This window comes from Amblyomma americanum, chromosome 1, assembly GCF_052857255.1.
Source record: "Amblyomma americanum isolate KBUSLIRL-KWMA chromosome 1, ASM5285725v1, whole genome shotgun sequence".
In the NCBI taxonomy this organism is placed as follows: domain Eukaryota; kingdom Metazoa; phylum Arthropoda; class Arachnida; order Ixodida; family Ixodidae; genus Amblyomma; species Amblyomma americanum.
Window position 1 is genome coordinate 251341206 of NC_135497.1, and position 12651 is coordinate 251353856.

At 48.6% G+C, this 12651-nt stretch overlaps 1 protein-coding gene across 2 annotated transcripts in view; it reads right to left on the bottom strand.

The window, feature by feature from the left end:
- Positions 1-12651, bottom strand: part of LOC144114923 (uncharacterized) — a 134112-nt gene that overhangs the window by 12769 nt on the left and 108692 nt on the right. For both annotated transcript variants that reach the window (XM_077648953.1, XM_077648954.1), the window contains exon 3: positions 1035-1313. In XM_077648953.1, the coding sequence (XP_077505079.1) occupies positions 1035-1313 (279 nt within the window). The remainder of the gene's footprint in view (positions 1-1034; positions 1314-12651) is intronic.

The following is a 12651-nucleotide window of genomic DNA, read 5'->3' on the forward strand; positions in this document are numbered from 1 at the left end:
CGCAACGAACATTCCTTGAAGTCGGGTTACACGCCACAATAACCTTTGTCGCCTACGCACAGAGACAGCAGACAGTTAAAGAGGAGAGTAAGGGCGAAAATTCTAGCAAGACCTGAAGAAAACTGCTGGTTTTAATTAAGGAGGAAAAATATCAGCAACACATTGTAATTTTTTAGAAAACTTCTTCCCATAAAGCAGCCTTCGTACGTAACCCGTGTATTGTCAGTAAATTTTTGACTCTCTCGCTATGAAGGCAAAGGAATTGAAGGTGACTGCCTGCCTTAAGGTGGCGAGTCGCAGAGGTCGCGCAACAGGTTTAAATCGATTTGTTACGCTCCCTCCCAGCTTTCCTAGTGCTTCGGAAACCGTAACTAAATGGCAGAAATCGGTCGCGTGCCATTTGCGACTCGCCAGGGTGCATCCGCCTTTACAGCCACTAGTATACCAGCACAAAAATGGCAGCAGAGATGTCCAGGGAACAGCTTCATGAGAGCTTCGGACTCTCCAAACCGCGTATCAACAGCCGCCCGGGAACATGCCCGTAAATGAGCGCCTGCACTGACTGCCACTCTGTCCTGTGTCGGCTCCGCCCCATTCGCTTCTACATTCGGCTTACCACTCCCGGAAGAACGGTCGTAGATCCAGCGCAAGCGCTTTGTTCACAGCTAAGCACCACGGCCACTCAGCGGTGGCTACATCTGGCTTGTTCCCACTCATGGATTGTTTACGTAAACAGGGTCACTCTGGTGTCGGCATTTTGTGGCGAGAGGCTGCAATACAGTATATTCGGCATTCTGGCAAAGGCCGTGCTTCGCAGCGACATTTAGGACAAGCGGAAAGAGGATCCTCTTTTCGTTTTTGATACGTGGGGAGGGGAAGGGAACAGCGGCGCACATTTGGTAAGGCGTAAGCAGGGACACGGTGCTCCCAGGATGCCACGCATAAGGCACCAGTGAATACGGCCCACGTTACAAAGGGGTGGCTGTGGAAGCTGTCTTCCGAGTCCTCGCCCTCGGCAGACCAGCGCAATATACCTGCATACTTCGACGCGCACGGGCTGCTTGAAGTCGCCGCCGTCGTTGACGATGAGGCGCATGTCGCCGTCCTTGTCGACGCCGAAGCGCGGGTAGCGCACCTCGACGCGCACGTCGCACACCTGCGCCTCGTCCACGTCGCTGCCGAAGGGCACGCGCACGCGCTGCTCGGACGACGGCGGCGCCAGATCGTCCAGCAGAGCTTCGTCGCGGTCCACTTCCGCGAAGTAGCTCCGGAACGGCGAGCCGCGCAGCTGCATCACACTCGTCACCAGCTCCCTGCACAGCAGCATAGCCAGCACACGCGCCGCTGTAGATAGACTCCGCTTCCCGAGGAACAGTCTTTCTCCCGATCTCTTTCTACTGCTGGAAAAGCTCCGCGTTACAATGTTTCTCACAGCCTTCCTTTTTCACGGCGCGATTTGCACAGCTGCGAAATGAAAGCAGAGAAGCCGAGACCCATATGGCCATCAGCAGCAAGAAAGACACACTACCTATACCGAAAGAGCAATCAACGTGTGGCTGTACGCAACGAAACAAGTTATTTTACTCGCTTCACCACCGCAACAGCTCTCACATTATCGTCTAATACTATACGCTTTGACGCTTGTGTGCCCCTGTTTTATAATGCCTTCCGCCCGGTACACGGCTGCATAAATGTCAAGTCTTCTTTCCGCTGTAACCGCGCCACTCGGACAGCGAACGATGAAAGTGCGGTCCTTACTGGCTGAAAATTTTCGTGCTTAGTGCAGCGCGTTATTTCACGCTACCCGAAGAAAGTTGGCAACCTCGTCTCGGCAGTATACGTATAAGTCCCAGAGGTGCGCAAATGCTCTCATTTGCTCTCACATCGTCGGCCCTCCCTCACCCTCAATAACAGTACTAGTTAAAACTCGGGTTATTTTTTGTAGTAGACAACTTCTGGCGATATTACTGGGTAATAAACATATAAGGCAAGCTATTAAGGTGCTATTGGACGAGAGGCTAGATGCTTATATTGTGTGTGTGCGTGTACGTGCGTGTGTGTTGTTTGAGCTAATTCGTGAGACAAAGCCTAAACAGTTACAAGTTTAGCCCCAAAATATCACTCTGCCCTTACCTCTTTATACGCCGCGGTGGCTGAGCGATTAGGTCACTCGGCTACTGATCCGGAGAACCTGGGTTCAAACCCGACCGCGGCGGCCGCGTTTCGATGGAGGCGAAACGCTAAGGTGCCCGTGTGCTGTGCGATGTCAGTGCAGGTTAAAGATCCGCAGGTGATCGAAATTATTCCGGAGCCCTCCACTACGGCATCTCTTTATTTCTCTTTTTTCAGCGCCCCTCCTTTAACCCTTCCCTTACGGCGCGGTTCAGGTGTCCGCCGATATATGAGACAGATACTGCGCCGTTTCCTTTCCCTAAAAACCAATTTCATTTTTTTTCCTTACTTCTGGCACGCACTTCATGCATACATGTGCCCTGCACTAACAACATTTCATTGTTATCTATATGAACTGCTAAAATGAGTTAGCGAGTTGTGTCTGTGTACAGAAACTAATGTACGCCAAGAGTATTGACAAAAGAATGCAGTAGCGTTTACCGTGACAATTACAATAAGTGATAAGCACAGAATAGACTCAGAACAAGGAAATTTTGTAGGTCGATTAATTACCATTACCCGATTACATTGCGATAGCGCTGGTTGATTGACTGCAAAACATTTTTTTCGTCAGAAAATGCAAATCGAGATGATCCATGCTAAGTGGCTATCAGTCGACGGTTGACAGCGACCAGAGCAACCCATTCAATGGCCCGGGTTTGAACGCCCAGCTCTTAGCAGACCAACACGGCCTCCCATTGCTCGATAGTAGGAACCTGTATTAGAGATTCCGGTGGTGGCTTCTCTTTACAGTACCACAATATATGTGATCGTAAGTGCCTATTTCGCCATATAGTGTACCTTCCAGGTCGCAATCACTTGGGCAGAATTTATTAAGTAAGGAATCATGAAGTATTGCGTCTAAAGTAGCCTCCAGGTGGTCTCCTGCTCGTTATCTAAGGTTTTGTCTGGAGGGGGCAAGATCCTCCTTTCTAGTTTAAAAAGATTAATAATGCACCGGGTCTTCTGAATTCCACTGCTGCTAATCTCCCGCCGTTTCGTGCGGTTTGTTGCATGCTTGTCTGATGAAGCTTCCACGCGCACGGATGGAAGATGATGAACACCCCGTTTTCAAACTAGAGCGTGATAGACTGGCAGTTTAACACGCGCGAACGCGGGTATTACGTGGCGAAGACGACGACAATAAAATCATAGCTCGAAAGCTTGGCAGTTCGTACAGGCAGGATTACAGTGAACTACAGTTCACTGTAATCCCCTACAGTTCACTGTAGGCAGGATGTTGAAATTTCGCCCAACTGATTGTTCATCTGAGGGAAGTGTATGAACCGACCGACTTTAAACCGGAGTGGCACTGCCTCTTGGTGATGTGCTCAGCCTTACCTCACGTCTATTGCTCTGATGTTCCGTTTTTCTTGCCATATCTTTCGTTGCGTTCCATAAAATCTTTGTAAATAATTTAAATAATGTAAATAGAATATATTTTCAGTGTAATAAATGCCATGCTTAAAGAACAGCTCTGGCGATGGCATAGTGGTCTGATGCAGTAGCCAGCGGAACTGATTTTTTAGCGCCGCTGCGGGTTCGGATCCCGCTACCCCAGCAATGAAGCTTTTTTATTTCTTCAGTGTCAGCTCCAGTGCGATGCCGGCTTTCCGCTACAGTAAGGCTCTCATGCTGTCGCTTAAAATAAAACATTATTCAAGCCAATTGAAAATCAAACGGATCGCTAAAATGCAGCATTTGGGCTGAATAATCGTAATCACTAACTCCCCCAGCCCGAAGTGAACGATTCCTGTTGTTGCCATTTTAGTGCCCTAGCGCTTCCACTCCGCCGAGAACCGTCCGTCCGTCCGTCCGTCCGTCCGTCCGTCCGTCTGTCTGTCTGTCTGTCTGTCTGTCTGTCTGTCTGTCTGTCTGTCTGTCTGTCTGTCTGTCTGTCTGTCTGTCTGTCTGTCTGTCTGTCTGTCTGTCTGTCTGTCTGTCTGTCTGTCTGTCTGTCTGTCTGTCTGTCTGTCTGTCTGTCTGTCTGTCCGAAGTCTGCTTCTACCACGTGGGCCACCTTGGTCACGTGATGTTGCGACGTCATCGCAAGTTGCCCACCGGATTGTGAGCAAGCTGCCCACCGTGGCAGTTCAATTAATGATAGTCGCGAGAGGTTCCTCAGGAACAACATGGGTCTCACAAGCCCCACCGATGGCAGCACCTGCCATCTCAGGGCAGTAGCGCTTAACCGCTGCACCTCTGCGCCAGGAGCAGAATCAGGACACCGAGGGATCAGTGAATGTAGAGAATGACCAATTCTACCGCAGTACAAGTCTAAAATGACGCAGTATCACGCAAACTTACATCATATGATATACAAACCATAGTAAGCCAGTTCAGGTTCGCAAAAGCATAGAAATTCAAATAATTAAACCATGCAATACCAGGGCTAATTACGATAGCGCACGATAATTTCTGGTTAATCCTAAGCTGAACCGTCCGTGACTTTTTTTTTTCTTGCGTGTCTACGCGTTACCGAAACGCTGAGTGTCAACTCCCTACCATGCCTGCAAGAAATGTGGTTCACAAAATCAGGCGCGCAATTACGTGGCCACACGTCTCACTAGGGACAGAAATAAACAAGAGATGTGTTCCTGTTACTTGGAGAGCAGAACGAATTTTTTTTAGCACATCGTACAATGCAAGGTGGATCGAGGGATGGTTCAGATCAAGGCAACTAAGCTGCTGCTTTATTTCCATGGTAAGACCTGCAGTTGTTGGCTTTGCCCACCACATTGCGGCACCGCTTTCCTGTGCCACATTTCTAGCAAAATAGAAAGAAGATACGACTGCACTGAACTATTCTCATTGTGAATGAAAAAATTCCACATCAACGCCACCAACAGGCTTTGATTTGACAGTGGAATTTCGTAGAAGCATTTTTTTTTTTGCACTGCAGCCAGTTCTTTGAAACCTCACTAAGCTGAAATCGGACTTCGTTCCGGGAAACAAGGCTTAGAACTTGGGAATTCAACAGCCTTACTAGGTATAATTTCTACATGTTATACTCTGCACTCTAATCATCTGATAGACTCGGGGCTGATAGGTACCACGGTTCCCGTCGGACCAGCGGCCACCCGCACGGCCCGGTCATTGCCCCCATGTAAGCGCACTGTACAAAGTATTTCACCTTAGACTTTACACATTTTTTAAAAACAAGCTTTTTGAGTCAGACGAGCGCTTTTTTTTTCGGCAAAGCATTGTCAGCGGTGTAGTAAATCGCTCCCCGTCTTTCGTGTTCGCCTCTTGTACCTCCAGACTGCAGAGTCGTTATTAGGCTACAGGGAATTACTTATACATTTGAGATAAAGAAGGAAAGTATACGCCGAACCAGACGAAAATCTAAACAGGGAGCAAGGGGACATACTAAAGAAATTGCAATCAAATACGTATATCAATACCCAGTCGAATTCAGCTATATGTTCCCCGATTCGTCCGATCCGCATTACGCCTTCAGCTGCAAAGTGGCTAACTTTTGTCAATGGCATGGACATGCCAGAAAAATCCAGGTATTGAGAGAGTCAGTGACCCAGCAACTGAGAACTGGGAAGCGGCGCTGTCCAGCTCACAGCCGGAAGGCCAGCTTTGGATGGCGAACCGGACAAGAACGGTGGCAGGTGGCAAAAGCCAATGGGCTGCTGAAATGAGGGCACAATCAACTAACCTCGATTTATTATGTTCATTGAATGCCTCACCCTATCTCTCTCTTGACCTTCTCGCAGCAAGGAGCGAAATTAAAAGCACACTAAAATACCCTACAAATTCCTATACCTACTGTAGTGGATGGCTTCACAAACAGCTTCCGGGCGTTGAACCTCCCATGATATGCCATGCCATATAAAAATTTTTAGAAACTAGAAACCAGCAGACGGTCTGATGCGATGAACTGCGCAAGCAGAATGCGCGTTTAGGGTAATACTTTGCCATCTGACGCCTTTACCTTTTGCCGCATCCCATTGTCTGATAGCTGCGCGAATTTCGCTTCAATTCAGCTGGCTTTTATGGCTCACTAATGATTGCATGCTTTGCCCTCGCTGCATTTACACTTCGCTTTACTTTGGCTGCCCTTCGGCTCGGCAGTGATTTCTTATGCTTTTAAAACGGTTGTATTGTACACATATCGGCTTACTTGGCGCGCCGCGTTGGATCAGCCGATGACGCGAGCTCGGCGAAGTGACCCGCTGACGCGAGCTGCCCTTCGGCGCCGCTTTCCCTCTCTCCGCACTAGCCGCTCGCTTGGGGGCGTCGCTGAGCCCGCCTCTCCGCCTCCATTGATGCAGATCTTCCCTCTCGCCTCTCGTCAGGGGGCGGTTCTCGCACTCGGCTCACTGCAGGCGCCGAAGGCTTCACTATGCGGCCACGCAGAGACACACGCCGGAAGTTTCGCCTAATGACACTCGTACTGCTTACGCAGTAAAAACAAACAAACTAAACGGTAATTACACCTCTGGTAATTCGGATGATCAGCGCTACTTGCTTTTCTGCAATTATTGCACTTCCTTTCAATGTATGTCGTGGAGTGAGTTTGCGGCAGCGTCCCGAGAGCATTCGTGCTCTCTCCGATAATTTAAGATTTAATTTCTTCTTGGCGCTCTTTCGGTTTCATCAACCTAACGATGGCTGTGACACGTTGGGAGTGTATATCACGTGGGGCACGAAACAAACTAGAAAATGACCGCTGATACGTCGTTTGTTGTCATTCCAGCTCTTGAGGCAGGCTGGCCGAAGCGTTGTAGCGAAGTAAAACGACGTTTCAGCGATTATCATTGCAGTTTTTTCGGTCGTCGGGCGACCTAACACACCCAACGCGTCACAGCAACAGTGGTCACAGCCATTGTTAAGTTGATGAAACCAAAACCGAAACAGTATCAAGAAGAAACGTGGCGAACCATGTATTCTACCGTTTAGCGCATCATTTGAAAGGATAAGACATGTAACTAAAATTAGGTATTGTTCGTACTTTAACGCTCACTTCGCTGATATTTGTGTCCATGCCCCATGACAGCCATGATAAAAAATTTTCATCATTTCGATGCAGGCGGGATGCACTCTGGAATGCCAACTTCATAGCACAGAAGTGGGCGCCTTGCTATGACATGAAATTCTGTTAAAAATGACTAGAAAGTAGAGGGCAGGCGCTTAGTTATAAGCACGGGTTTTTGATCAGTACAAAACGATAACCCAGCCACGCGAATTCCAAAAACTGACAGAAAAAAAAAATGAAAACGCTGGGATACATAGTCTGCTGATTGATTCTTGCTGTATGTGACATTGTGCTTTCGTCGCACCAAAGCGCCAAGAACCAAAGCCCTACCAAAGTGTAAACGAAAAGTGAATGGTGACGACAAAAAAAAAAGTTGGGGAAAAAGTCATCCCTGTAAGGCTGCGCCGATGCCACTGTCACTGTAGCTGAAGCTGGTCGATCGTTTATCGGCAAACAGAAAGGAGAACCGGCACAGCTAGGCCCGATGCAAACGTGTAACGGACATGAAGTGGACGAAAGCCAGAGCAAACCCAAAGGACAGTGTCGGGCTGAAGCGCGCGACTGTGTGCCTGAAACTGGCTGTTTCCTCTGCCTGTCGTGGTTTTATAATTGCAAACATTTCTGTATGAACATAGCTCCGCGTAAAGCTTCCCACTACGTACGAAACGCGCCTAACTTGAGACTGGCAGCGCGCTATAGACATAGCCTCCGGTCACATTAATTTCCTTCTTAAATTCGCTGCAGACCGTAGACGGTAGCACAACTGAAAGCTATGGGCCCGTACCGACCATTCGCAAGCAGCCACAGGGGCTTTGGTACCAGGGTGGTAATGCTGGGCCCGAGAAGTGGTCCAGGCCAGAGCGCTATTTTCTCACAATTCTTTGCAGCCAGGAGACCTTTCTTTTTTTCTAGAACGGCCACAATTTACACGCTGGCTACCGAAATTATCGCGAATAAAATGAGTATCTGTAACTGTTACACGGGATAAAGAACAATTTTTAAGGAAATTTATATGCCTAAAACAGTTAGAAATTGGACTTCTAACTGTATAAAATTCACAACCACAGCGACATCTAAGCGGACAATCTTGTAGTTTCGGTTTTTTTTTTTGTTCTCGGTGTACCGTTTATTATGGGTTACGTTCCCAGTCACTTTTGAGCGCGAACGTGCTCATTGCTGCACCTTCATTCCTAACACATCGCAACAGACGGCTCCTTCCCTTTCGTAACTATAAAACTAACCAAAGCGCATGTTCTGAGAAACAATGTCAACGCAAAAGGCACTTTAGATTAGTTATCAGGAAATGAAAGGCGCATTAATTGTCTCAGTTCTTGGCGGACACTTCAAACGCGCCCTGAGGGAAGTGAGGAAGGTTGGAGTGAAAAAAGAAAGAGTAAAAGGTGCCTTAGTGCAGGGCTCAGGAATAATTTCGAACAACCTGGGGATCCTCAACGTGCGCTGAAATCGCACTGCACACGAGCGCCACAAGAAACGGGGCCGCAGCGGGAGGGTTCGAAGCCGGGTACTAAGGTTCGCTAGCCTACAGCCCTAACTACTAAGCCACCGCGGCGGGTACTCTCTTTCCGAGACTGCCGTGACCGGCATGCCCCAAGAGAGAGAGAGATGGAGAGATAAAACATACACTGAGCAGCGTTTTTATTTGAGCATTTTTGTACATGAATTTGCTGAACAAGTAAGTGGCTGAGCGCAAAGCGGAAGTCAGTGTACAAACTCGTTCGTTGTGCGTGTCAAGTCGATTATTCCGTTCCGAGACCTCGCATCACGCAGGGTTCAAAACTAATGCCACGCTGACAACTTTTGCACGGGGAAAAAGCCAGCACGTAGCGGTTCTGATTTCTCTCGAGCGCCGACGCTCCGAAGCCTTCTACGTAATTTCTCCACAAGCGCGTGATGCACACGACTGCAGTGCGCATTTTCTTTTCAAGTGTTTATAATAAAGCGTAGATGTGCGAACGCGCCGCCAATCAGCAATAAGTCCAATGGGTGCTATACACCGCCTGAAATGTCCAATCTCAACGCTGCAGTTGTTTACACGCTGCTTACAGCTGCACAGCCAGCGCGAGAGTAGTTTTTAAAGACGGCAACGCGCAGTCACGTGACAAAACAGCTGGAAAATGGCCGCGCTCATTCGTTGCCCGCTGAATTGCATGCGCTGAATCCGCAGCTATGAGTCTATGCTTCTACTGCCCATCAGAAGCATGGAGGACGCTTTTTGGCACCATTCTGCGGCTCTTCCCGGGCAGCGCAGGGTGCCCACCGGTATTCTTCCACCAGGAGGACCATTAGCCAGCTGGTAATTGGCAAGGGCCGCCCACGAGCGAAAAGGATCGAACGAGTGCGAAACGAACGAAGGAAAGAACGGCCTTCGAAGCGTTTTAACGCTCTATAGGATAGGCGCTAACGCTCATCGTAAATATTGTGACAGTGGTTGTGGGAACTGTCACTACCAAGCTACATTACTGCTCTAATATCGTTGACATCCTATTTCTTTGTTCTTTACCAAGTTTGCAGCACATCATTGAAATAGGCTTCGTGAGCGGAGTCTATATATCAGTGGCGTTGCCAGAAGTCTTGCTCGAGCGGGGCTCATGTTGCAGGGCGGCCTCCTCCTTATGGAATTTGTTGAGGTATCAAATAAATTAATCATAATTGCATTGCCATTGCCAATGCTACTGCGTATTAGATGCTGCAAACGAAGCAAAGTTCACTGCATGTATACACAAAACATGGGAAGAATATATTTAAATATACGTATATTCTCTAATAAATTTACATACCTAAGTTAAAGATGCTGCATATAATATGCCAAACAACCCAAACAAACATGTTGTGCACTCACGTATAGTAACCTTCACGCAAAGAAAGTCAGACGATCCTTCAAGAACAAAACTATGATCGCAGAAATCATGACATATATTTGGGCCATGTGTGCGGTCGCAACAGCACCATATGGATAGAATAATACAGGAAAAATGCTGAAATCAATACAAAAATGTGTATTTTAGCTGCCTGCAAAGCGTCAACAAACATTCAGCATAGAAAATTAAAGAAGGGTATTGGCCTGGTTCGAAAAGGAAGTAAAAGCAGGTAGCTAAACAAGGAAAGAAAAGCACAAACGAAAGCCAGAGATGATGCGACAAGTTGAACCACCCAATCTCCGAAAGTGTTTGTTGGGAAACGCCGTGTAGGCCGGGCTTTCAATGAGCAAGGTCGATCAAATTGGTTATTTATGTCCTCGTAACTTTCGTATTCGCATTATAAATTTGATCATGATGCTAACTGTTACAATTAACGGCAAAAATATCTGCGGTGTTAAGGGCTAATGAAAAGTCATACGTTTTCTTAATTACGCGTTTATGGACCTGAAGGAACACAGCTTTTTTTAGCCGCCGCGGTGGCCGAGTGGCTATGGCGCTCGGCTGCTGGCCCGAAAGACGCGGGTTCGATTCCGGCCGCGGCGGTCGAATTTCGATGAAGGCGAAATTCTAGAGGCCCGTGTACTGTGCGATGTCAGTGCACGTTAAAGAACCCCAGGTGGTCGAAATTTCCGGAGCCCTTCACTACGGCGTCTCTCATAGCCTGAGTCGCTTTGGGATGTTAAACCCCCCTAAACCAAACCGGAACAGAGCTTTTACTTGCATTGGTTTTGCTGCTTCGCTATGTAAAGGACAAAGTTTATGAGAAATTTATATCCATAAAGTTTCGGAATTGAAATTCATGCGTTCCGCAGATTCCGCGGCCGCCGCGAGATGCCGCGACGAGCCTGCTCGTCATCGAAACGCCCTTGCAACTTTGTGCTCGGAAGGGGCTCCTTGCATTATGTGAATCCAGGTGCATGGGCGTTAAATGCCACGCAATCCAGCCCGAGTTCGCAACGTTCGCGCCGAAATGTCTTTTTGAGCGTGCAAAAGACATTTTAGACAAAATCCAGCATGATTTCCAGCGCCGGTGGTTGTTTTGGTCAGCGGTGCATAACAGCACGACACAATTTCGAGGGGGGCTGCAGCCCCACCCTGAAATGTGTGTGTGTGTGTGTGTGTGTGTGTGTGTGTGTGTGTGTGTGTGTGTGTGTGTGTGTGTGTGTGTGTGTGTGTGTGTGTGTGTGTGTGTGTGTGTGTGTGTGTGTGTGTGTGTGTGTGTGTGTGTGTGTGTGTGTGTGTGTGTGTGTGTGTGTGTGTGTGTGTGTGTGTGTGTGTGTGTGTGTGTGTGTGTGTGTGTGTGTGTGTGTGTGTGTGTGTGTGTGTGTGTGTGTGTGTGTGTGTGTGTGTGTGTGTGTGTGTGTGTGTGTGTGTGTGTGTGTGTGTGTGTGTGTGTGTGTGTGTGTGTGTGTGTGTGTGTGTGTGTGTGTGTGTGTGTGTGTGTGTGTGTGTGTGTGTGTGTGTGTGTGTGTGTGTGTGTGTGTGTGTGTGTGTGTGTGTGTGTGTGTGTGTGTGTGTGTGTGTGTGTGTGTGTGTGTGTGTGTGTGTGTGTGTGTGTGTGTGTGTGTGTGTGTGTGTGTGTGTGTGTGTGTGTGTGTGTGTGTGTGTGTGTGTGTGTGTGTGTGTGTGTGTGTGTGTGTGTGTGTGTGTGTGTGTGTGTGTGTGTGTGTGTGTGTGTGTGTGTGTGTGTGTGTGTGTGTGTGTGTGTGTGTGTGTGTGTGTGTGTGTGTGTGTGTGTGTGTGTGTGTGTGTGTGTGTGTGTGTGTGTGTGTGTGTGTGTGTGTGTGTGTGTGTGTGTGTGTGTGTGTGTGTGTGTGTGTGTGTGTGTGTGTGTGTGTGTGTGTGTGTGTGTGTGTGTGTGTGTGTGTGTGTGTGTGTGTGTGTGTGTGTGTGTGTGTGTGTGTGTGTGTGTGTGTGTGTGTGTGTGTGTGTGTGTGTGTGTGTGTGTGTGTGTGTGTGTGTGTGTGTGTGTGTGTGTGTGTGTGTGTGTGTGTGTGTGTGTGTGTGTGTGTGTGTGTGTGTGTGTGTGTGTGTGTGTGTGTGTGTGTGTGTGTGTGTGTGTGTGTGTGTGTGTGTGTGTGTGTGTGTGTGTAAAGGAAGGCAGTCGCCAGTACTGCCTGCAACAACAGCTGCTTACACTAAATAAAGAGCGACTTTTCTTCCGAACAACGAATACAAATTGCAACAATCCTTTTATTCGTCTCCACCATTCGTCGTCGCCACCTATGCCCACTGTGGAAGCGGCAGTCTTGCGACATCCGTCAGGACTTGGGGACTGCGAGGGAATTCATGGATGGCCGATTGAAGGTCCTCCGCCTGGCATAGAGGGGGTCGCAGGAGCGCCGAGCTTCGGGACTAGCGGCGCGGGCTGCGCACGAGCTGCGTTCCTCGTCGTGCTGGCGAGAGGCCTCGGATCGCCTCGGCGACACCGGCTCATGTCTTCTATCTGGCGCCGCGACAGCGCCTCGTAGCACGACTCTGGACCGCACACGTGCTGGCTTTCTGGCGGGGAATTAGTGCCATGCCCATCCATGCCGCAATACGCAATCAGCT